The sequence below is a fragment of the Epinephelus lanceolatus genome, chromosome 1, assembly GCF_041903045.1.
Source record: "Epinephelus lanceolatus isolate andai-2023 chromosome 1, ASM4190304v1, whole genome shotgun sequence".
Taxonomy (NCBI): domain Eukaryota; kingdom Metazoa; phylum Chordata; class Actinopteri; order Perciformes; family Serranidae; genus Epinephelus; species Epinephelus lanceolatus.
The window spans coordinates 42,492,614-42,519,779 of record NC_135734.1 but is presented as its reverse complement, the minus strand read 5'-3'; the positions used below and the strand labels follow the sequence as shown (position 1 = coordinate 42,519,779).

The 27,166-nt window shown below is 41.5% G+C and overlaps 1 protein-coding gene across 1 annotated transcript; it reads right to left on the bottom strand.

The window, feature by feature from the left end:
• Positions 1–12,384: 12,384 nt before the first annotated feature.
• On the bottom strand, positions 12,385–21,550 carry rem1 (RAS (RAD and GEM)-like GTP-binding 1). Its single transcript, XM_033625841.2, has 5 exons — positions 21,278–21,550; positions 17,041–17,450; positions 15,354–15,436; positions 13,223–13,430; positions 12,385–13,105 (listed from the first exon to the last, which is right to left on the bottom strand). Exons 2-5 carry the CDS (start codon positions 17,414–17,416, stop codon positions 12,828–12,830), a joined length of 945 nt encoding a protein of 314 aa, XP_033481732.1. The 5' UTR covers positions 17,417–17,450; positions 21,278–21,550; the 3' UTR covers positions 12,385–12,827.
• Between the last annotated feature and the right edge of the window lie 5,616 nt (positions 21,551–27,166).

The window sequence follows — 27,166 nt, the reverse complement described above, 5'->3', positions numbered from 1 at the left end:
GTCCACACAGCGACAACAGGGCACGACGTCCGGTGAAACTTTAAAAAATAAAAGTCTAACTAACTTGACTTTTCAGATCTTTTTTCTCTCTCCAGATTTTTACCACTTAAATAACACAGATGTTTAATCTTAATAAGGATTTTTCTTAGTGCCCAATGTGTCTGAAATATATTGTGAAATAAATATCGACACATTTTGAAAATAGGTCTACAACCCACCATATATAAAGTTAAATATGATATGAAATGAAGTAGAGGTGCAGAGTACAAATGAGGAAGAAACACATTAATGATCAGGGTATCAGTTATGTAATTTAAATTAGGAGCAATGAAGCATTTTTTCCTAGTGTATTATTTTCTTATTTTTATATATTCTAAGAGAGAATGGTGTCTGTATCTGTCTTGTAAATGCACTAATTTTCATCATCATTTCATTGCATTTGTATATTTACCAATACTTTCTTTATTCATATGTATTTACTTATGATCTTTGCAAACTGACACCACCCTTAATAAAATGCTTTAACTAGAAGCTATGAAATAATATATGGAAAGGTGCATCAGTGTCAGGGACTGTTTGTTATTAATGAGGGGTAGGGGTGGTGCAAAAAGGGAAGGACATGTTAAATTATTTTTTGAGCACTGGGGAGGGGCTTATGTTTTTTTATTTTTGTTAAGGTGAGGACCATACAAATTTAGATGATTCTATTTCAATCTATTGAAACAGGAGGAAGGCATGTTTCTGAGTTTAAAAAATTGTCAAAATTACACCATTTATTACAGCCAGAAACTGTAAGAACAGAAATAATCATTGGATTTCCAAGTTTCTGATGGCCCTTGGACAAATCATATGCAATTAACACTTCCATCAGAAAAAACATAACCAAATCTGAACTTAAAATAGCGATAGTTCATCAAAATTACTTTATCATATGGTTATAGTTTAAAATATAAACAATTTGCACAAACTAACCAGCACAACAAAAGTGAAAACCAAGGCTTTTTTTTAAACTCCAGGATTTCATCTTCAACTTTTAGTCCAGTTCAGACTAAAACAGAGAGCTCGGCAGGTATGGAGCACCTGCCGCAGTGAGCAAACACGCCATCTGCGATCATTTTAACTTGATGAGCAGACTTTACTGCAAGGCTGTTGAAACAGGTGACTGATTTACATTCTAAAACCAGCCATCGGTGATTTGACCAGCTGAGCTGCAGTTGACACCATCAACCAGCTTGAGTTGAGCTCAGACGGCCAGTTGACACCACTGGCACTTTTCTCTGTAATGTTCGAAAGCACTTTGGTCTGGCTGCAAATCATTGGTCGGACCTGGGTTTTTAACTTTCAAACATCAAAAGGTAATTTTAAAAACTCTCATAACCAATGTATGGTGGAGGGAGGGTCATGCATGTTCAGCCAATTACTCAGGGGGGCTCAAGGAAAAATATTTATAGCTTTGGGGAAGGTAAAAAAAATAAATAGAGAAGTCACACTGCAGCCACCCGCTCCTCTGTAGAGTAAAGAACAGTCCCTTACCACAGATGTTACAAATTACATGCACAGAAAAAGAGAGTGTGAATAGGAAATGGCCAAAATGTAACCCACACACACACAGTACAACTTTAGGCTACTTTCAACATTTAAGCGCAATGAGCTGCTTTATTTAACAAACTCACTCTAATATGATATTTGAAAATTTGAAGGCAGCACCTTTGGTTAGGAGATGACATCATATGAAATAAACCCCTGTCAAAATGTTCTGTTTGTACTCTAAATCACAATGTGTAATATCCCATCTTTTTATTATCATGCACACACAATCCAAAGTTATATTATAAATAACTCTCTGCACTGCTTCATAAGTCAGTTATCAGAAATGACTGCAGGCTTTTATTTTGAAGGATACAGACCAACCTCCGGTGTTACTGTGAGTTTCTCTCCGGTGCCTTGACACCACAGATCTGCAGGAATGTCGACCACGCCCCATCTGGAATGGATTACAGAGCAGAATGGATACCACATAGGGTGGACAAAATAACATGAACACCTACAAAGTGAACATCAGAGGATTTACTGAACAATGAACCCATGCCATTTATTCACCCTCTGCAGAAATATAATGTTAACAGGAGACAGTGTGGGTGTGAGCAGCAGCATCTCTGCAGCCCTGTCCTCATGAAGGGGTCGATGGGTTTGACTCTGATCTGATCTGCACAACAGGTTACAACTAAGCTGAGGGGTTAATGAAAGGAGTCTGCAGAGGGAAATTAGAAGAGACGGGGTTAGTTCCTTCAGAAATTAGACTGTTAAATCAAGGGAGAGTGTACATGTATGGTGCAATATACTGTGTATATATAGGCCTATGCTCTCTCTCTGTGTGAGGGTGTGCATGTGTGAGTGTGTGAGGGGATTAAAGGGGGGACTGTGTGTTGCATTTGTGGTTATATCTGATTTAATTTGCATATCTGGGACAATAATATTTACCTTGACTCAGACACAACACCAGTATTTCACTGTCACACTGTTCCTTTAACATCAGTACAACAGGCCGCGAGCTGCTCTCTCTGTGTGGCGGACATGTCGAGGCAGTTTGTGTATCCTGGAGGTAAATATTTCTCAGGTCAGTAGGAGGCAGCTGCTCTGAGGATCCTGACGACTGATGTCATGTCGTCAGCCCCCCTCCCCTCCCCTGCCTCACCCAGCCAGCCGTGTTGGAGGTCCCCTCGTTCGTCAGGTTGTTTAAACAGAATCAGTTGGTACAAGGTGTTTAGACATCAGGTTGAAGGTTAAGAAGCAGAAATGAGCGCTTTTTATTCAGTGTTAGAAATGCTCATGTGTTGGTGAAGCATATGAGCAGGGCCGGATTAACCCTTTAAGAGACCCCAGGGCAGAAAAACTGTTAATCCCACTAATCCCCCCCGTCCCTCCTGCTCTCCTCCTGGACATCTCCATATTTACTTTGTAGTAACTTTGTTTGTCACATTAGTTCAGGAGGATGCAACATGTCTGCGCAAACACAAAATGAAGGTTTTAAGATTAAATTTCGTCACAAGATCTCTTAAGGCTCTTATTTCTGCCCTGAAAATGCCTGTTGGCCCCGAGAGCGCCGTGCTCCCGCCTGATGTTCGTGTCTGTCCCACAAAGGGATTTAGACAGCATGCTTCTGTGCGTGGGTGCAGTGTCAGGCATGTGGTGTCAGGTCTGGACATGAGGCTCTCCACCAGGGGCCCAGAGGACACCCACCTCCCTGCAGTATCCTACGCCACAGCTGAAGCCACAGGCTGGCATTTCCCACACAAGCACCAAATAAAATGTTTACGAGGAAACTCTCTGTGATCGCTCTCTACTTTCCTCTAATCCGTGTCTGTTTCTTGTCTCTTAGTCGCTTGCAGTATCATAAATGTAAGACTTTATCCATCATATGAATATACTCTTACGTTTCATAAACTAGCACTGGAGAATATATTTATTTATGTTAAACTTGATCTATCTTGGCTGATCTCCTACTTTCTATATAACTGTCCTACACATTCACTCACAGTTGCTGTTTTGCTCCTCTTGTTCATGTTGGATTAAGGATCGTTGTTGGGTCTGTCACATTGCTAAGGAAGCTGTTAGCCCCGGGCTAAGACAGCGTACACACTGGCACAATCCTGACACATTCCAAGTGGGCTAAACCCGACTTTAGCCTGGGGCTTCCTGTTCTGCTTGGGAACAGGGTGAGCCTTGTGTTTGTTCCTGAAAATGGACTTAAAAGTAATTTAATCATTTTATTCAGGCAGGCAGACAAAAAAGGCGAGCTGAGTGCTGGGCAGGAGACTTGATTTACTGGGAACTGTGGTGGAGGGACGCACATGGAGAAAGCTGCTAGCCATAACGGACTATATCAACCACCCTCTCCACAACATCCTGGCTGGAAAGAGGAGCAGCTGCAGTGAGCGACTCGTCTCATTGCTCTGCAGGACTGAGAGATTCAGGAGATCCTGTAATTGTGGGTTGGATCTATATGTAATGAATCAGGGATAAATAAAGTATCTATCTATCTATCTATCTACTTTCTGCTTCTCCTCCACTATACTTCAAAGGGAAATATTGCACTTTTTACTCCACTACAATCATTTAATAACTATAGTTACTTGTTACTTTACAAATTAAATGTTGTGCACTCAAACCGTATGAAAATACATGAGTGCAGCTGAAAAGATAAGTTCACTGATTAGAAATTTAATTGGCAACTATTTTGAACATTTTTAAGTTATTTTTTTATATATAAGTATTTTGTGATTCCTTGTAATTATTTCAATTATTTTGATTCATTAAATGTTGTTAAATGATCTGCATCAATGCATTTTCACGCCTGCACATACATACTTCTACTTACAGTTTTTCTCAATCGCTTTGGTGCATTTCTCACATCACTATTAACATTTGCACAAGAGTTAGTGCATTTCTCAAAACAGTTAGTGCAAACTGCAAAACCTAGTTGATAACCTGCAAAACTGTGTCACTTGCTCAAAATGGATAGTTCATTCCTCAAAAGCAAGTACTCATGTCAGTGAAAGTGTCAGTGTCATCAAAATGAAAGGTCCTGACACCATTGTTTATGAACAAGAGAGTCAAATGGCTTTGTCAAGTTATCATTGTGACAGTTTACTCTCTAAGTGTTTTCCAATGCACAAAAGTCAGATCTTGGTGACACTACCTGAAAATACTCGAGACAGCACTATACACTATTTGCACAGCCATTTGAAAACTACAGTGAAGTTACACATTAGTGTATTTAGTGAGGTAACAGAGTACAAGACACTGAATACGTGTGTTTCACATTTTTACTGCAATTCTAATTTGTTCACAGCATTGTGCAAAAGAAAAATACACATTTACTTATTACTCATGTATGACACAGTGACAGTAGTGCAGATTGTTTAGTGCTGAATTACTGTCCAATATACACACCTGTTCTCCCAACGAAATGTTTAAATAATTGAATATACAGTGGTTCTCCCAACATTTGGCTGCACCCTTCAACCAGCCTCAGCCATTGTGAGGCCGTGATTGACAACATGGTCCACAACTGTAGCCCCAATTTCATCAGGAATCCGCCTATATACTTGGCCTCTTCTTCCTCTTCCGCTGTTTTGTCCCCTTCCCCTTCCTCCCCGCATCCTCACCCTGTTCCACAGCATTGACTTTCCATTTCTGTGTCACAATATTGTAGAAATGGTATACACTATGTCCTGCTCGGGTCATATATGTTTGCCAAGTGAAGGTTCATGGGATTCAGCTTTGAGCGACTGTGGAGAAGTGGCTTATCATTGGTTACAACTAATGCTTCACACACTCCTCCTCATCAGTGAAAGCTGAGGTTCACCTGAGAGGAACTGTTCAATTTAGGAGACATTTTCAGGAAAAAATGATAAAGAAATGAATAAAATTTGCTTGATGGATTTTGACAATTAGTTCAACATTTTTGTATGTAATGACTCAAGCAATGAAATGAGGACTATTAGTTTTATAGGGAATGACTATTCAGCATTCATAAGTATAGTTCATTTTGACTGACATGACAAAAGCAAATGATAATGTTATAAAACAGCAGAGAATTGTATGAAAGCAATTGATGCATGTGCAAAAGCATTTGCAATTTGTTGGAAGGAATGAGAAACTGCTGTTATGATGTGCAGAAATGACTAAATGTTGTGGAGGCTGAACTAACAGTTATGAGAATTTTAATTCTGATCAGAGAAATGCACTAAAGTAACCGAGAAAAACTGTAAGTGACATTTTCAACGCAGGACTTTTACCAGTAACAGAGTATTTTTACAGTGTGGTAATAGTACTTTTGACTTTAACCTAAGTAAAGGATCTGAATACTTCCTCCACCACTATTTGCTTTTATAGCTCTGAAAAAAAACTTTTAATATTTGTATGTCCTTTCATATTGCATCAACTTTGCCTCAAGTTTAGCACATTTAATGATCAACACTTTCTCATGACTGAAAAATCAAGGTAAATAATTTCTTGTTGATGTGTTCAAAGAAGTCTTTTACACAGTGTGCCCTTTTTGTAGTTTTCTTATGTTTTGTTTGTTTTTTCTTTTGTTTTGTTGTACTTTAGGTAGCAAAGCAAAGCAAAGCTTTCTGGCTGATTATGGCATTTTTAAACCATCGTCACTTCTTAAATTAACTAAACAAAATGTCCTTTTTATGTTGCATTAGTTTGTATTTTGAAAAGAAACAGACAGGCTCCAGGCAGCAGGGGGCGCCAGAGTCTCACACACTCGCTCTGCTGGCAGAGTCCTCAGTTTACATTCCTGCAGGTCTTGGCAGTGTCAGAATGTTTAAGTGTGTGAATAAAGAGGCAGAGATACAGTACTGAGGTTTTTACACTGCAGCAGAGACAGACAGAGAGGAAACTGTGCAGTTTAAATAAACACAGGGGGGTGTTTGATTTTCTGTGTTCTCTGCTCTGTCACTGTAAATCAAACGCACCTCAAAGGGCCTGAAATGTTTGAAACGTCCTCTGGAATAATGTTGGGGTCAGTGATGGTGTGTTCAGACACAGATGTGTTTCTCTCGTTCAGTCTGAAGCTTTCAGGTTTCTGTGCAGCTCAGAAATCAGCTGTATGCAATGTTTTCTGACGTCACCATGACGAGGGGGAGAGATCTGTTAATGTTTTTAGTGTTTGGTATGAAAAACTTACTTTGTAATATCTTTTTCTGAAACTCTTCTTAGCCCTGAGCTCATGTACAAGATGTTAGCATGAGCTGAGACTGTTAACTCTGAACTGAACTTAGAACTGTTCTTTGGTCTGGGGAAAAATGGATAACCTGCTACACATTGTTGTCTTGTGTGTCTTGTCTTATTCATGGTCACTGTTTTTTGTTTGTTTTTTTCCAAATGAACAAAGAAGAGTAAACATGGAACTTGCATTAACTCACTAACTGCACAGTTTAAATTACAGAGGAACACAGTGAATACTTTACTTCCTACCTTCCCTTTATGTCATCCCACTGGCATGTGGCTTTTATCTTCTGTTATTGCTGAGTAACAACGTGTTAGCAGGGTTGGGCAGTAATGGTTTACATGTAATCAGGATTATGTAATCAGATTACAAAAAATAAGATTACAGATTACAATTGAGAAAATGTGTAGTTAGATTCTAGTTATATTGACAAGGATTACTTGATTACATTTTTTTTACATCAAAATATGGCAATTTTAAAATTATAAAACCTTTTTAATATAAGTCACTATTAACTCATGAAAAGCGTGGGTTTCATAGACAAGCACACAGCTTTATGGTTGACCTGGTGGGAGTAAAAGTAATGGCCATAGCAGCCTTCCATTCCTGGTAATATCGCCATCATTTTGACTTCAGAAATGTGGATGTTGTAGAACACATAGTACACCTGTAGTTTGTGCCAGTACAGGTTTTGTCAGGGTGATTTGACTTGACCGACTAAAAGCTGAATATTCAAAATGCATTTTATTTCAATTGGAAATTTTTATGGACATAAAATTCTTGAGGCTGCGTCCATTGTTTTGTATCAGGTGCAATATTTTTAATGTGTTATTCCAAATTATTCAGATTAAATTATATATTTTTTATAATCCAGTGGAATATGTGTCTAATCACAAAATTCACCATGTAATTTGTATTCAGTACACATTTCAAAGCAATCTGATCCAACCCTGCCTGTTAGCCCTGAGATAAGACGTTTAAATAGTTACTGCACTGCTAGTCTTACGGGAAATAAGCCCAAATTAACTACTTTTATTGTGGTACAGATTTGAAGCAGTTCATTTACAAGTGTAACTAGATAAGTAAAATGAACACTGTTAATGTAGATTATTTTAATTTTTTGTTAAATCAGATTCATTTTGTAGAAAACCCTCTCAGGTTTATTAGAATTTACATAATTTATGTAAATGTCAGTTAAGATAAGGAAAAGGGTTACATCTTGTTACTTATAAGGTGAATAATGTTTTCATGTAGAATTAATTATAAAGTGGATTATTGCTATGTTTGGCCTCATGTTTTTTAACTACGACTTGTAGCGGGGTTCAAATAACTGCTGCATCTGTGGGTTAGTGGTGGGTGAGGATTGTAGGGGCGTGTCAAATGGAATATGTCTGCAGATATTAGGTCACACAATTTTTCAGGTTGGTGAAGTGATGATGATGATGATGATGATGATGATAAGGTAATGTATCATGTCTGTTGTTGGCATTCAGCCTATGAGACAGACATTAAAAGGTTTCACTCTAAAGAAGCTGTCCCTGTGCTCTTGCTTTACCCACATCTCTAAAGTACTTTAAATACAGTAACTAAAAGATTGAACACTATGAGTAATCAGCATTAAAATAGCTAATCACCAAATTTGGTGATAATGTTTTTATTTATTTATCTGTTTTGCAGCCAGCTTTTCACTTTGAACATTACAGTCAAAGTCAAATTATATTTACTATGTCAACACTGCTGGGGTGGTCTGCATGATGTGAATTTGTTTGGCTCAACACGTCCACGCTAAGTCGCTATTAGCCTCGAGCTAACTGGAGCTGATTTCAAACAAAATCAGCACAACAGCCAGGTGCTGACGTTTCATCTCCACTGCTGGAAATAAAACAACAGAAGAAGAGCAAGAGTCCAACAATGTCATCAATTGTTATAAAAATCTGTGTCATCAAATCTTCCGCACAACTTTTACACCTCGGAACAAAAACACTGAGGAGGATTTTCTGATGTTTCCATTCTGAACAGATTCAGGAGGGAGCTGAACTCACAGCTCGAGTCTCTGGTCCTCCTCCACTGAGAGGATGTTTACACATCACTGTGTGTGTGTGTGTGTGTGTGTGTGTGTGTGTGTGAGTGTCATCCGGGTTGAGCAGAGTCATGCATTTTTTCCATTACCCTCATCAAATCAATGTTAAACACTCCCCCTCCATACTGTCCCTGTAGAACCACACAGAGTGTCTGTGTGTGTGTGTGTGTGTGTGTGTGTGTGAGTGAGAGAGAGAGAGAGAGAGAGAGAGAGAGAGAGACCAAAAAGCCCGATCAATAAGCAGATAGGATATTTGATCAGTAAAAACTGGGACAACCAGTCTGCCTGATGTGTTTTCCAGATAAACTGCTGCAGATTTAAACCAGTTTGTCGTCATTTCACAGCAGCTCAGATTCATTTCTCTTCACTTCTTACAAAGAAAAAACATGACCTTGGTGTCCTCTAGCGCCACCAGCAGGTTCACATGTGAAATATTGTCATGAACTTTAAAACAGATGAAAATGACTGAAAATGGGAAAGCAGCAGAATTTAAAAAAAAAAAAAAAATCCTCCTCCTACAGCTCTCGCCTTCTGTCCTAAGCCCCTCCCACCACACGACCACGGGCATATGCACATGCTGCATACAGTAACACAGTGTTTCCAATACATTGATTTATTTAATCTGATTTCATTGCACAGTTGCCTGCAGCGCATTCACACAGCCTCTCCTTGTCCCGCTCTCTGTTTATCAGACCACAAATGAAACAAGACTTAGCTAGCTAACATTAGCCTCGCTCCCCGCCGCTGTACACTGCTTTGCTGGTAGGAGAGCTGGCAGCAGCCCGGAGACAGACCTGTAGTCAGGAGATGTAGCAGCTCAAATTTGGCCAGTGCTGCGGCCGCTGACTGGGGGTCTGTCTCTGGGGCCGCTGCCTTCTCTCCTACTGGTGAAGCAGTCCACAGTGGCGGGGAGCGAGGCAGATGGCACACTGTGATTCAAGAATCTCGCTAATGTTAGCTACAAAAATGTTAACTTGAAGCCGCAGCCATGAGCCTTTCACTCCAGTGAAAAGACGCTCTCTCATTCTCTGAAATGCTTCGTCGATATTGACATGTTTTGTTTTGTTTTCTTTATCGTCAAACTCATCTGGACAGTGTTGGCAGTTGTTGCCAATACCACAGTCTGACTCAGCGGATGTAGACTGTGGATATATACCTACCATGGCCAGGTATTTCTGCTCCATCCCCCTCCACGCGTGTCATTTTCCAAGAGCACCGTCGCTGCTTCCTGGGCTTAGCGCTGCCTAAGACCATTGTGATTGGTTTAGAGAAATACAAACAACCCAGAGTGTCATTTTCCACTACACCAGAATGATAATAGGTGCATCCAGACCTTTCTGTCACACTGACAAAGAGCTGTGGCTACATGAACCTACCTATGCTGGAACAGCAACTGTCTCTGCAGGATTCTCTGCTATTGAATCAGGCTTGTGGAACAGCCAATAGGAACGCCCTCTCTTTGAAATGACCTGTGATCGGCTAAAGTCTCTCATCACAACCTAGATTTTCTAAAGCCTGAAAATGGAGCCAAGAGGAGGTGCAGAAGCCTATTTGGTAAATAGCAAATGGACCTGCACTTGTAGCGCCTTTCTAGTCTTTCGACCACTCAAAGCACTTTTTACACTCCGTGTCCCATTCATCCATTCACACACACATATTCATACACTGGTGGCCGAGGCTAGGTGCCACCTGCTATTTTTAACACACTTACACACCAATGGAACAGCCTATCTTGCTCAACGACACTTCAACATGCAGACTAGAGGAGCAGGAGTTTGAACTACTGATCTTCCAACTAGTGGACGACCTGTTCTACAGCCAGAGCCACAGCTGCCCCTGCAGACCACTTAAATTATATGCTCAAAGTTTTTGTACAGGATTTTTTGCTCAGTGACACTAAAACGAAACTACCTACCTCAGCTTTAATTTATCTGATACTTGGTTTTATCTGCAAAACTAAAGACAGCCTGAACTGTACTTTGCGTTTTGAAACATTAGCATGTAAACACGCTACTAAGACGGTGGGTGAACATGGTAAATATTTCTCTAGCTTTACTGTGAAGTCTTAAGTCTTGTTTAAATCCAACTTCCACCAAAAGCATGTTTTATGTTTGGGCCATTAGCACGGTTACAAAGAGACAGTGTTTGTATGCAGCCTGTCGTGTTATGAGTCACTGTCCCATCCATCAGCCGAACACACCGTCTGTGTTTTGTCAACCCCACACAGGAGTCAGGATGCAACCCTGATGTTATGATGACCACTCAGTAAAAACCGCCTCTTCTTCAACTGTGGCTAACGGACCTCACGTCCCCATGGCAACGGTAAACATCCAGGAGGCCCAGGGGGTTTCATGTGGCGACCTGAGAAGAGTGTGTTTAGTTATAATCTCCTCTCCTGCAAGGGAAGAGATCATGACTGAAAACAAGACACACATGAGAAGATTTGATTAGTAATTTTACATTAAAGCAAAGAATTATAAAAAAGAACCAAATAATCTAAATCTAATAAAAACATAAAATCAAATGAAGATAATGGCTCAAATCATAAAATGATCTAAAATGAATAAAATAAAGAACAATTTACCGCTCACAAAGCCCTGCTTTTCATAACTTAACCTTTAAACGCTGAAGAAAAGCTAACTCCTAGTTTGGAAGTATTGTCAGGTCACTACTGTAGGCAGTGAGCTTGTTAGCCTGACATGTTGACGTTAGCAGCTTCGTTAAAGCAGATAAATACAATGTTAAATCCGTTCCTAACAATGTGCTCCTATTTTTTTTTCGGTTTTGGAACAATCTAAAAAAAAAAAACACAACCAGGTCTCACTTAGTCTCTTACACAGACACCGATGATGACTTCTGTACTTCCTCGACCAACAGCTGATTAGCTTTGCCTTACACCCGCCTACACCGGAATTGCTGTTCCCCGAATAGTTGTCTATAGTACAACAGAAAAGCAAGTGTTCAGGGCATCGCAAGAAGAGATTAAAATGGATATGATTTCATTTGATTCAGCTATATTGCAGAGCTGCAATGTCCACAAGATTGGAGAAATTAAGGATTTACAGCGTGCCATACCCATGGCAATGCCGTCACGTGGTCTGGATATCCCCATCCATTTCTATTAACGAAAGACGAATGTCCCCAGACTCCCATTCCGAAGTAAGGGAGGCTGGTCATGCGAGACTAGGTCTCACTCCGAAGTCTTTGAAATCCAGTGCTTGGGCAGTGACTTGCGGCATAGGACACCGACGAAAAAAGCATGTATCACTGGGTGACACAGCTATTAACATAATATCTCACTTCAAAATAAAGGAAAGAAAGAAATGTCATCAGTACACGAGCTTCGTCATGAGTAAGATACATGAAATTATACGATGGCAATAAAAAGTATTAAAAAAAACAAGAAGTTCATTCTTCCAGTCAGAGATTTCACATATATGACAACAGAAAACATTCTAGCGGTCAAACTTGTACGAATAACATGACGCGAAAATTCGCATCTCATTTGGTGTGAACACATTAGGCTACTGGACATCTGTAAAACACGATCTTGAAAGGACTGTTCATTTTAGACTTTATTCTGCACAGTGTTGAACTGAAAACAATAGAAACCTCAGGAGAACAGCACAGTGGACACAGTGGAAAATACAGAACATCCTGAACAGACACCTGTTGACACACACGCACACACACACACACACACACACACACTGAACACTCATCCATCAGCCCAACAGTTACGATCCGTCACAGTCAGTTTTTTCCGTCATCTGTAGGAAAAGTCACAAAAACGTTGGGACCAAACGGTCAAACAGGAAAACAAGTTGTTCACTGTGATCACAGCGACGCACGTTACAGTCAGCTGACTCCTTTTGCCACTGATCATTTTTATTGTCGATTCGTGTGACAATCACCGCAGACGCCACCATCCACGCTATCACACCCAGAGAGAACTTCAACAAGTCAAAGAAGATCCAACCTGCCACTCCTGGAGGACATGTCTCTTCAGAGGACGGCCAGGTCGTGGCAGCTCTTGGACCGCACTTTGACCGCCATGCGCTGGTTGTTGCGTGCCACCAGTCGGTCCAGGAAGCGGCGAGCCTTCTGGGTGAGGCTCTCTTTACGTCTGTATATGGAGCGTCGGCGCTGAATGGCCTCACTACCGTCCTGACGGAGGCGGATCTGTCGGATCACACCCTCAAACAGCTCGGTCACATTATGTTGCAGAGACGCCGATGTCTCGATGAACTTACAGTCGAACACCACCGCACATGCTCGGCCCTCTGGGGAAAAGACACATACAGAAAGAGGGTAATTATAAAAACAACATCAGACAATTGTCGTTAACTTGTTCCTATCGATATGTGTATGTATGTACCCCTGTGACCTTTGACCCCTACCTTCCACAGCGACTTCTCTGGACCGGACCAGGTCACTCTTGTTGCCAACAAGGATGATGGGCAGGTTTTCGGCCTGGCGGATGCGTCGCAGCGTGATTCGGAGCTCAGCGGCAGCATCAAAGCTGGAGCGGTCGGTTACAGAGTAGACGATGACGTAAGCACTTCCAACCTTTAGACAGTCGTCTTGAGAGGTGTTGTCCTCCCCCTCCTAACAGGAAGAGAGACATGGACACAAGAAACATGTTTCTATTTTAATCAATATTTCATATGAGTTAATATTTTAAAAGTCTACGATTAACTTTGCTAGTTCTGATCAGAGTCGGGCGGCAGCACAATGAACAGCACAGCCTGAATATCCTTTGATCTAGCAACGTTTGTAAGGTCTTCCTTGGAAAGTTTGCTCTGGAGAATGCTGTGACATGTAGTTTCTTGTGTGTGTTCTGGGTCCAACCATGGCAGCGATTAATGCTGTGTTCAAATGGGGTCATGTTTACAGTGTTCATGAGATGAGTCCATATGAACGCCTCTTGTGGTATCACAACCTCGTAGTGAGAAAATTTATGTAAGCTCTGAGTTCATGAGTTGTGATATGTTAGCTGATGTTTTCAGAAATGGTACAGACCATGGGTGTTATTTCTTTGGTGAATGCTAAGTTAATATATTTCAGTTTCAGTCGTGTGGAGTTGTTCTTCATAATTTTATGATGTGTCTGGGGAAAATGTTGATAATCCCAACAGCTTCATCTTTTTCCTCTGACATCGTGCCTTTGCATTTCCTGCATCACGTGACCCACTGTTTGCTAAATCGTTAGTCTCGGTGGCTTCCTGACTCCGACAGTAGCGTATATGTTGCCGTTGCCTAGCAGCAGTGCTCTCATAACTTGAACCACTTGAATGCCAATCATATCATGAACACATTCTCACTCTGACCTGGTCACATATCAACGTTTGCAATGCACCCTGGCTGCGTTAGTTAGGAAATTTAACATTTACATACAGTCTCTTTGAAAATAAATGTACTACGTCAGTACAACACCATGAATTGACATTTTTTTTCCTTCAACAACAACAGATTTTCATGTCATAACCACAAGCTCGTGAGTTCCATTTAATGTCAGCATAGTCAATCAATCAGTTCAATTTTATTTATAAAGCCCAATATCACAAATCACAATTTGCCTCACAGGGCTTTACAGCATACGACATCCCTCTGTCCTTTGGACAACTGAATCTACATAGACTGAGCTCAACAGTCAGAAGAATGCTGTGATGTCACAGCGTCACAAACAATCCAACATCCTAACAAACACTAATAAATTAGTCAACCACTATGAATCTTTAAACTGAACTACATAATATTGTGTCAGTTTGAAAAGTGATTTGTGATTTCCAACTCTTTGCCTCAGGTGTCATGGTCTGATGAAACAGGCTCACTGGCCCTTTAATTCTCATTAACAATAAAACAACATGTCTTCTACTATGTTCATATTCTCATTTTTATCTTATAGTGTTACTGTTTTGCGATCTGCATTTATTTGTTGTTCTGTCAGAGACTCAATGATATTTCTGTTTAGATACTATATTAATGTAAACTGCTTTGGTTCCACAATAAAAGCCTCTCTGCAGTGGAGGAGGAGCAACAGGGAGTCTGCCTTTATCACACAGGTAAGCAACCGCGCAAACTCATTAACAATGATCCTGACACTCAATCATTTTTTTAATCAATTTCATTTTTATGCAAAGAAACAACATGTATCTCCCAAATTCTGACTTATTGTCACAAAACAGGTTTTCTAGAGAGTATTCTATAAAATGAACCTTTGCATAAAGTTTATCCAAAAGTAAATAACAAAAGCTTTCCCAGTAAATGACATTTTATGATCTCAAAATAACAAACTAATGTTTCTGAGATCACAAAATAATACTTTTGTTAGCACAAGGAATTATTTGGCTTTTTATTTTATGATCTAAACAGAATTATTTCAAGTAAAATTAAAGTGCAAGAACATCAGTCATCAGCCACATAAGGTCCCTTTGCAGGACACCATGTAGCTTTAATCCTTTACTTAAAAACTGACACCTAATGCTTCACAGCTGTGCTTCATCAACACACACACACACACACACTTTACCAGTTTGTCGTTCTCCCAGGTATCCATGACGATGAGTGTGGTCTCCTCTCCATCTACTGTCAGTGTCCGCTCATATGTGTCTTCTGTAACAAACAATTAACACAAACAATAAACAACAAGACCGAGGAGCTGCAGCCATGCTCGCAGCTGTGAGGCTGTGCTTATACACATTGATGCTTTGAGCTAAATGCTGACGAGGTGATGTTGAGCAGGTGTAATGTTTACAATGCTCATCATACAGTTTTACTTGTTAGAATGCTAACAGTTGCTAATTAGCACCAAAGCACACTGCGGTTTGGTCATAAACCAAAGTATTAGACATGTTAATCCTTGATGGAGTTGTCGCATTTACAAATGTTATGGTATTTCATGGCAATCTATCCAATGGTTGTTGAGATATTTCAGTGACTCTGGACCAAAGTCGTGAACTGACCGACCAACATCTTTGTCCCTGGAGCAATGCCACTAGCACAGCTAAAAACAATAAACAACATGGAGCACCAACAACAAATCACAACTGCCTATTATATCTGTGATCAAAAGAGACAAACAACAACCTGGTAAACAACAATGACATCACAGTTAATAACTTGAGGCAAACAACAGCATCAGGACTCTGAGCTACAACAACAACAATCAAAACATGTGAAAGTGAAGCAGAAAGTAACCCAGACACAGAGCTCAGTCGACCTGAAAGCTAACAGCAGACAGGCTCTGCCCCCACACACCATGTCAGACTACCACTGGATCAATACTGGTTGTCAATCATGGCCTGGAGCCAATCAACACGTGACACAGGAGCTGATCGATGATGCCAGGTCAGTCAAGGTTGTGATGTCAGAGCAAGAACGCAGAAACTGAGCACTGAGGACTGAACTGGAGTTTGAAAGCCACAACACAACAATAGAACATGGTGGAAAACATCGATGGGGTTCTGCAGTGATTCAGTCAGTCGGTCACTTCCATTAATTTGTTGGATTAAAAAAAAAAAAGGTTAAAATCTGTGCAGCAGTGTTCACAGGGGGAGGCAGATTTTCAAACAGCTCTCTGTCAGCCAAACACCATTCAACTGCACACACTGTGATGACACAGAGCTGGTTGAAAATCGGCACTGTTTCACTGTCATGCAGAAAGTCAGTAATGTGTTTGTTCAATACATTCATCAGTAAGACTATCAGAAGAAAAGTTCGCTTTTTATTTTGATCTGTCATCTAGGGCTGCCCCTGACTAGACATTTTCCTAGTCAACCAACAGTCATCATTTAGGGCCATTAGTCGACTAGTCGCCCGCATGTTTACGATATTAATTCAATTATTACATTGTATATTTTGGGCGGTGCAACACAATGGTTTGAGTTGAAGGTGTGAGAAAGAATAGTATCAGTAACATTGTTAACACTGTGCTACATCACAGAGAAATACAAAACTGTACTAATGAACCTTCATTAATATAGGCCTATATTTTTATCTACAAGTGCACGTCACACTGAGCGAGCCTGTTAATGACGCTGTGGGCAAAGCAGTAATGATTGTGCTAAGTGGCTGATGGGCATGCACGTTTGGTTGACTATCGGGGGCAGCCCTGCTGTCAACCAATAGAAATCCTTTCCCACAGAAACCTCGGACACTGAGACAAAATGGAAAGACAAGACCACATGAATTAACCAGACACCCAACATAAATCCCACCTCCAGGTTGTTCGTCTTTCTCTGTGATCCCAGCAAAGATTCCTGCGAGACTGGTCTTTCCGACGCCATGGTCGCCTAACAACACCACTCTGTAAACACAGTCTGAGTCGCTTTGCGAATCGTCGTCAGAGTCTGAACTCCACTGGGCGCGGTAGTGGAGGGACTTGTCTCCAGGGTGGTAGGACGCCGACTGTCCCAGAGGAGGGTGGCTGCGTTGTGGACGCGGCTGCTCGGGGTCTGGCTGGGTGCTGGCGGGGTGCACCGGATCCTGAAGGTCCCGAGTCCAGGACGGGTGCTGGTAGAAGTGGGCAGGAGGGATCGGTGTGCTGCATCGCCGCCGCAAGGGCTCCTTCTCTCTCTGAGTGTTGAGGGTCATGTTGCTACGGTAACTGCATCAGGACAGGACGGGCCTGAGGGACAAGACAGAAGGATTCAGGTTTTAGAAGCCTGGTTTACTTTGGACTTTAAACATTTTCTACGACAAAGCATTGGTGCCAACCTCCAATAGATTAACTTCTCACCTTGCTACAGTGATGTAGAAGTGTACTCCAGGGTGTGTCAGCACACTGTGACATCACTGTTTGTTGTGGTTACAGGTGCAACATACAGGAAGTGACACTGTAGCCCTTTTTACACAGAGATCCACGATAGGGCTGCAATATAACCCTTTACTATGCTGCCTTTGCTTTCTTTGTACAGAACCAAATAACGCTGGCATCATGTTCTAGAGTGTGATTTCAGATAGCATGCTGGTATTCTCAAAACAAAAGAGGCGTGACGTGATGTGACGTGAAATATTCACACCTAGCAGCACTTTCTTAACAATAACAATGGCAAAACATGGCAATAACAATCATTTACCATCCCTGTTATATGGCTGTTGATCTCGTCCTTTGTTTGGACAGCACAGAGCTCCTGGACCTCACTGTCTCCCCAGTCTGCAAACATTTTCAGCTTCTGTTCTTCTTCTCTGAGTTAGCTGTTAACTGCTGCTACCTGTTTTATAAATCTCCCAACAGTGGGTCGCACAAAGAACACGTCAAAACATCACACCCGTCCCGTCCTGCCAGCTGTCCCTTTAACACAGTGGTGTAGTGGTAGTTGATGAGGTGGGTGTACTACTAGGTAGACAGGTAGGTTGCCGATGAGGAAGTGGGCATACTCTCCTATATATTACAATGGCTGTTTTGCTGATAGGTGGGTATACTGTCACTGGATACAAAAAGAAGTGGGTATACCCCATATACCTGAGTATACCCTCCACTACACCACTGCTTTTACACCAACATCGATTTGGCACTGTTGCTATCTCCGCTGCTGGCTCAAAGGCGAGACAACTCTGTCCCCCCATTCTGCGATCATATCTGTCATACAGAACTACAAGGTGCAATAACGGCACATCATTACCCTGCCTTGAACAGGCAGTGAAAAAGGGGCTTTTGTGTTGGGTCACATGGTCTACTCACCAAAAGTTCAAGTACAGCATTACGCTGTACTTGAACTTCTGGGCAAGTGTCTCTTATGACAGAGATGTTGTATCTCAAGAGACTTCATTAAAGTCCCCCTCCATTTAAAAATATGTTTTTCTTCTGTTTATGTCTCTTAAAAATGTCAGCCCTTGACTATACTGACTTGTAACTGCGCGAAGTTTGTTGCAAGAGAAGTGTTTTCACAGTCCTCTACTGAAGGGGGCGATGTCTGTGCACTTCCCTCTGAGGGTGATTTCACACCTGCTCTGTTTGGTTTGATTCAATCGAACTCAAGTTTGTTTGCCCGCTAAGTGCGGTTAGTTTGGGCAGGTGTGAACATAGCAATCTCACACAGGTATACACCAAAACAACCGGACTGAGACCTTCTTGAAGAGGTGGTCTCAAACACAAACGAACTCTGGTGCGGTTCGTTTGTGGTGAGAACGTGTTCCGACCTGGATCTGAACCAACTGCAGTCACATGACACATTGTTTGGGTTAAACATGAGCATGTTACAGTCCTGGAGGATTATTAATGTGCACCTCCTCCTGTACTGCCTTAATATGCACATTCAGCACATCCAATGCATCAAAACATTGTTTTCTAGTTGGAGCCGCGCCTCGTTTTCAAACTGTATGGTTTGACTAAAATGAACAATGACAGCAATATAGTCCACGATGAGCAGCGCTAAAATCAACCTGCGTAGTTGTCCCTCCATTGTGACATTAGAAAGTGTCACATTTATCTTGCAAGTGTACTCTTCTTCAACGTTTGCTTTACTTCCTGGATTTTTCACGCATGGAAATTCTGACCAATCAAGAGCAGCTTTCTCATGCAAGGCATTTGATCTGGTCCGCTTGTAAATGCTGCCGTGAGAACACGAACCAACTCTAGGCAACTTTGTAATGAAAGTAAAATGAAGACGAGATTGAGATGTACACCGAGCAAAGCTAGATTAGGTACGTCATATGATAACCAATCGCTGTCTAACAGGGAAACATGTATTAACATGGGAGCAGACTTCGGCACAACACTGGCAAAGAAACCTGAAACCTCCAGTGCAGAGCAGACTTATCAGAGAGCGCTAGTTTGCATTAGCATAGTGATAATCCTGAAAGCAAACATGGTAGAATGTGCAGTTTTTGGATGTAAACTGGACCCCAGAGCTTCTTTCCATGATCTACCAAAACCCCCATTGTAGCAGATATTATTGTGTGTTTTTGAAAATAAGACTAAATCATTTTATTTTCAATTGAGAGAGTGGTTGTGACTAAGCTTTCTCTCGTGTGTTTTGTACGAAGCTGGCATCACTCTTTTAAGATATAACTTCATCTGATTTCTGTTTTAGTATCTTAATAGTAGTGTGTGGTGTGAAGGGGGCATGGGTTTTTGTTGGTCCAAAGAACATAGATACTGTACTCTAACTGTTTGTTTCCTAGCCAGCTCATGAGAGACTTACTGACATGCTGTTGCACCAACTTATAGCTGAGTTTGAAAAGGGTTGAGGGGGTAAAAACAGGACACCACACATGACAGTCGTAACATAGAGTTAAGACAGAATAAACCCGTCTGAGCAGGTACAAGTCGTTCCTTATTAAGAGTTGTGATGGAAACTGTTGGAGAGATAAGAGAGACTGATGACAGAGGAGTAGCAGAGGACATTTTTTCCGGTATTTACATTGAGAGCACATTTCCTGTGACATCTCTTTACATTCACGATGACACTGAGCATGCCTTATGTTGTGTTGTGAAGAGCACAGTAGTGTTTTGTGCGAGCACACTTTATCACATACATTTCTTTCTCTTATCATTTTTTAAATAAAACAACTGTTGCGTTGAAAATGTTGAAACAAAATGTTGTAGGTCTCTTACAATGAACAATGTAGACTGGACCCAGAATCAGTTTAAATAACTGTGCACATACAGTTAAACTCAGAAACAAAAAACTGATTACACTGAATATGATTTGGTGCTCGAGCTCCAGGTTGAATCCTGGTTACGAGATACCGAATGGACCCATGAGGACCACTAGCATGCATAAGAGAACACAGGCACACAAACAAACCTCCTACAATAAATAATTCAGGTATTCAAAGGTGCCAAGTACGACAGTCTTTGGTGGTGAGGGCGAGTTAGACCAGGTCATGGCTCCAGCTTTTGCAGGGTACAGCTTTAAATAATCCTTCAAAATACCTGTGCATCACCAGTAATTATATTTTGATAATGTATCCTTATTTATCCACAACAAAACTACAAACACTGGACAGTCAGGAGGTCAAAGGTCAGAGGTCTCTCATGTGCAGTAAAATGTCACACAGACTACAGTATGAATGACAGCTAGTTGAAAATAGTAAATGAACTACATCAGGTGCTTTTAGTAAAGTGAGAAGCTCCTTACAAGCATATAAGAGCAACAAACTTATGTTCTCACATTTACTTTACGTGTCACATGTCAGAAAAACATGTTTACCCATATCATTTGAATGCTTGTCAATGTCAAATGTGCCTGTGTGTAAATCTAACAAATGTGAAATATGTTGGACATGTGGTATTATATGTTAAAACTGATGTTTATGCATGTTAAATATCTGTGTTGATATAATGTGAAATTGTTTCAGCACATTTCACAAGTGAGAGACTTTATGATAATGAATGTATGAAAACATAAATTTCACACATGCTTTTTTATAAAGGGACAGATAAAATACTCAAAATAATAAAAGCTGGAGCAGAAAATAACATGCAGTAGACAGATACGTGTCTCTTACCGTGCACCCCATGAACAGTCCTGTGTCCGTCCAGCCTCAGTAAACAACAGAACTGAACTGGACCCTGTCTCTCTGTCTCTGTCGGTGTAACAGTACCCTGGTGCCACAGTAACCCGCCTGGAAAAAAAAAGTTCCACAACAGCGTTAAAAATTCAGCAGTGGAATCACAGAGTTATCTACCTCCCTCTGTGTGTGTGTGTGTGTGTGTGTGTGCAGTGTGTGTGTCAGAGCGACAGCAGAGGAGAAACAGATAACTGAAGAGGAGGGAGTGAGTGAGTGTGTGTGTGTGAGTGTGTGAGTGTGTGTGTGTGTGTGTGTGTGTGTGTGTTTTATCAGTGTGGAGGGGTGAGTTGGTTTAGGGAACATTTTTGGTCATTTCCTGTTTGACCTAAAACACAGTTTGACTTAATGAAAGAGTTCAGTCAGGACAGATTAGTTTACATATAAAATATTACATGATATAATTTTTCTCTATCTGGAGTTTCGGTCCAATTACAGATGAGCTTTTTTTTTTACAGTCGTCAACATAAAATACAGAAAACTTAATCAACTGGATAAAAGCTTTAAATATTCACTTTATTAATGAACTCGAGAGCTACACAATTTTTTATTCCTTTTTGTACATAGGACATGCTTATAGGGATACTGTATTGTTGGCTAATGAAGAAAAAGGACTAATGATGCAAACTACCAGTTTTTTACTAATTAGCTGACTGATAATGAAACAGTTCACTGGCTAGCTGACAAAGGACCAGTTTACTAACTAACTAGTTCGCTGATGAAGCACTAAGTGGCAAGAGTACCAGTTACCTAGCTGTTACAGGTAGGCTAATTAAGGTCCCGGTTACACAGAAAGCATTTTAGCAGCTGGAGGCAGCTTTTTGTAATTGTTTTTAATGAGAATTAAGCTTTTTGCCCATGGTTTTAGCATTGCAACGTGCCTCACGTTTCTGCGCTCTAAGCACCTGGCGTTTTTGCCGGAGCGCTCTGAACTCCTCAAGTTGAAAAAACTTCAACTCAGAGTGGAAAAATGGCCCACATTATCTCCACCTTTTCCCCACTGTCCAATTGGATGATCCGAGAGGCGGACCTTCTGTGGTGGTCACGACAACAAGTTTACAGTTGGTAAACCACAAGAAACTGGTGGCAGCGGTTGCTGGATACCCAGAGCTATATGACTTAAACTGCAGTTACCACAACCTCAATAGAAAGTAGCAGGTGTGGAAGCATATAAGTACAGTAAAACTCAGGAAACTCCAAGGCACTCTCTTTGGAAAAATTAAAAAGTCTTTATTGTTATGGCTTGGTCATCTTAAACCTTTAAAAGCTCCGACACATTTCGGCATACAAGCCTTCGTCAGGGAGTCAAACAATTTTCAAACTGGAAAAGACTTCCTTAAAAACTTTCAAATCACCAATCATCTTTCGAAGCGCTCCTCTACAGACATTTCATATAAGTACAGTACTTGAAGTTTCAGGTAAGCAGATCTTCATTTCCTTGCATCCGACAAACTATTAACTGACAGCCTCTCACCCTCAACTAGAGCTGGAGCAAGTACCCTCTCGCTTAACAGGGGTACTCGGGTCGCTGCTACAAGCCATCTGGTCCTTGTATAACCAAAGTGAGAGCTGTGTCCGCATTCATGGGACAAAGTCAAACATGTTCTCAGTGGGTGTTGGCCTCCGTCAGGGCTGTCCCTTGTCTCCGATTGTGTTCATGATATTCATGGACAGGATTTCATGGTGCAGCCGAGGGGAGGAAGGGGCTCAGTTTGGTGATCTCACAACTGCGTTTCTGCTGTTTGCAGATGATGTGGTTCTGTTGGCTTCATCACACCATGACCTCCAGCATGCACTGGGGCGATTTGCAGCCAAGTGTTAAGCGGTCAGGATGAGAGTCAACACCTCCCAAACAGAGGCCATGGTTCTCTGCCAGAAACCGGTGGATTGCCCCCTCTGGGTTGGGAGTGAGTTACTATCCCAAGTGAGGGAGTTCCAGTATCGCGGGGTTTTGTCCACAAGCAAGGGTAGAATGTAGCTTGAGATAGATCTGTGGTTTGGCACAGCATCTGCAGTGATGCGGGTGCTGTGCCAAACCATCCAGGTGCAGAGGGAGCCTAGCTAGAAGGCAAAGCTTTTGATTTACTGGTCCATCTACGTCCCAAGCCTCACCTATGGTCATGAGCTCTGGGTAGTGACTGAAAGAATAAGATTGCAGTAACAAGCAATCAAAATGAGTTTCCTCTGTGGGGTGGCTGGGCTCAGCCTTAGAGATAGGGTGAGGAGCTCTGACATCTGGAAAAAGCTCAGAGTAGAGCTGCTGTTCCTTCCTGTCGAAAGGGGTCAGCTGAGGTGGTTCGGGCATCTCATCAGGATCCTGGGCACCTCACATTGGAGGTGTTCTGGGCATGTCCCACTGGGAGGAGGCCCCGGGGCTGGAGGGACCACATATCTTGTCTGGCTTGAGAACGCCTTGGGGTCCCCCAGGAGGAGCTGGAAAGTGTCGCTGGGGAGAGGGACATCTGGGGTGCTTTGCTCGGCCTGCTGCCTCCATGACCCTAATAAAACTCTCCACAGTATGAACAGTGGTTACATGAGCCTCAAAACCAGACACAACTCAGCCCTGAGTAGAGTGACCGTCCTCTACTGACCAATCAGACTGCAGTGTTCACAGCTCCACCTTTTAGTACCAGATCTGTGTGCTAGGTACCCCAACAGAGGGGGGACCAAACATGGGGACGGTATGGAATGGTTCCATTGGTACCATCCACAACTTTTCACAGTGGAAACAGAAAAAAATCGTACCGAACTGAACTGAACTGAACTGCTTGATGGTTATGGGCTCTACAGACCTTGGTGCAAGCACCTGGGTCCTGACCGACACTGTCATGACATAAACAACGTTAAAGCACACCCTCTTGTGTAATACTACTTTATGTGTCAAAAACAAATTAATAAATAAATCACAATTTATGTATTTCAAGTGGGAGAAATCAGTTTTCATGGGATTTAAAGAAGTAAGTTACCAGCAGAGACTCCACACTTGATATAGAAACGTTTTGTGAATTAAAAGGAATACTTCACCCACAAAATGAATATTTGTAAATAAATTAGTCACACCCTGTTACAAATTAATTCCGTTTAATTAAATAGAACTTTATTTATCCCAAATTAACGTTCACAAACCAGTAACGACCAGAACAACCAGTGGTCTGATTCGGTCACAGTCACACACTGGGCCTAGTTTTAAAACAATGGAGTGTTAAGTGTCAGTCAAAATATTCAAAATATACAAGATATAAAGTGTTTAATGACCAAAAAGCAAAAAACAGTGCCTATTAGAGTAACAACAGAAATAATTTAAGTATAAGAGTTACTAAAAATGAACTTAAATGGTGAAAAAAATGCAGATTGGGCCTGAATATGTCCAAATAAAGACAAGTGCTTTGTCTGGGAACGCTGCGAGTTATAGTGAAGCTGATTTGTGTACTTGTGTTTGAAATCAAGCCATGTTTATTGTGTGGAACTGCGGTGTAGGCCACGTGTGTAGGCTACAGCATAGGGTCTGCCGCATGAGTATAAATCCTGCTTTACTATTATGAAGAAGGACGGCAAATACACATGTGCTGGCAATCACATTTCCGCGCTGCCATTAACTCAATTTTCTACCGTTCATAGTGACAATATACACCATCTGTGGTAAAGAGTGTGTGGCTGTGTCTGTGTGTGTCTTTGATGATTTGCCCCTCTGTCTTTTCACCTTTTTTCCAGTCATGTTGCAGAGAAGCCTTCGCCTGCAGGAAGTAGGATATTATACAGAGGAGGGTACCCCAGTGGTCAACAACCAAACATGAACCAAAGCACATGTTAAGGTTAGGCAACAAAATCAGGTGGTTAGATTTAGGAAAAAAAACATCATGGTTTGACTCTATATTCATACGGGAAGCGAACAGAGGGCTCCCAGGTAAAAGTCCAGGGTTTGTTGGACCCATCCACCACCCCTCCCTCCGACCCTATGGGGAATTTCCAGCTCTTTATCATTACCGGCAGCATTTCAAACTGACCCTCACCTGTGGGGTATCATACTGCTGCAACAGGTGCCATCCAGCTGAGCGGTTATGTTGGGGTGAACACATCTAGTGCGTGTACTGATTGCATCTCCTTTTTACTTAGGTGATCGCACTCACACTTCAAAATCTCCACACAGACTTATATTAGCAGGTTTGGTTAGGGTTGTGTCCGCCTGGCTGCCTGGTGGTTGCTGCTTGCTCATTTTAACTTGGAATATTAAAGGTCAATTCCACTAATTTTAAACATCAACTTACTGGTGATGGTTAGTCAGCCTGTGAAACAGCTGTCCAAGCTGAAGCTTTGTCATTTCTGAGAAAATAAGAGAACAGAAGGTCTGCATTACAAACTGGAGGTGGGGAGTTTGAAAGATGTGGGTGTTATAGGAGGGTCCAAGGAAAGGCTCTTACAACATGGCCAATGGGTCTGTGTTTTTAGAGCTTGATCCCTACTGAGGACTGAAAGTCAGGATATCTCTGCTTCTGCAGATCTGCAATCTGTATTTTGTGAATCCAACTTCAGCTATACATCATCACTGTTCTCCTTTAATTCTGAAAACCCATCATTTATGATTTTAAGTCAAAATTGCGAGACTGTCTGCTCTGTGTTGTGGGGAAGGTGGACCCAAACACAGGAGACAACAGGAGCTCAAAAAAATTATAAACAGCAAGTGAACATCACACAACCAAATCAAGGATCCATAATAAATAAAGGGATGAGGCAGAAGGACAGGCAGGGAGCTGATTTGGAAAAAGTCTGAGGCTAACGCAGGGCAGGTGTGTCGCTGGGTAAATGAGGCAAAAGTACTAATTCGAGGAGAAAGAACAGGTGAGTGAAACTAATCAGACTAAAGCAGGAAAACAGGAAATAGAAGCACATATGACACATAAGGAGTGAATCTACAAAATAAAACAGAAAACAGCTTAAACATGACTGAACATGAAACAGGGAAGAATTCAAATAGAAAACTGAACAAACAAAATCCTGGAGATAAAAAAAAAAAAAAAAACAGAATCATGACAGTCAGTCAAACTTATGACCTGTTTCTTATAAATTAGATTTTAAAAGTCATTATGAGACACTTGGAAAGTCAGAATTTAATTTGGATTAACCATGAGTATCATTCTTAAACAACTGCTCCCGCCCACCCTTTGTGTTCTGGCATGAGCCCACATGGAAAATTAGATTACAGAGAAACCCACATCACTTCCTCTGTGTCAGCGTGAGTCCCTCTTACTGAAACTCAACACATCGCAGATGTTCAGATTATATCCACCCCCTCAGTTTAAAAGTTTAAAACTTGAGAGGAGGAGTTTCCCTCCAGATCTTCATCACCTCATCCAATACAGCTGGACGAGCCTACGATATGTTTCCTTTCGGTTACCAGCACAGAAGCACGGTCACTGATCCTCAGCTCCTTTATCAGGTCCAGCCAGCTGCTTCCAGCTCCAGCAGCAGCTCCATCACTCCCTCTGCAGATGGACTGATAGAACTGACTGACAGGGAGGAGCAGCTGAGGTCAAACTGGTTTTATTTGTTCATTCTTAACTGCTTTTAAAAAAAAAATCTGGATACATGGTTTTGTTGGTTTGCAGCTGGTTATGTTACCATTTAATCATGGAGTAATAATTTAGTTCTTAATCTATCAAAAGCACAAAGTGTAGTGTTTGGATCAACTTTTAGACTTAAGCCTAAACCACAGTTAAACCTGTCGGTACAGGGAGCGCCTGTGGAACAGGTAGAGTAAACGTGTTCACCTTGTGTGAAGGATCTAGGTAACATCCAGGTGTAAATTCTGCTGCTAAGGATGGTAAAAAGTTG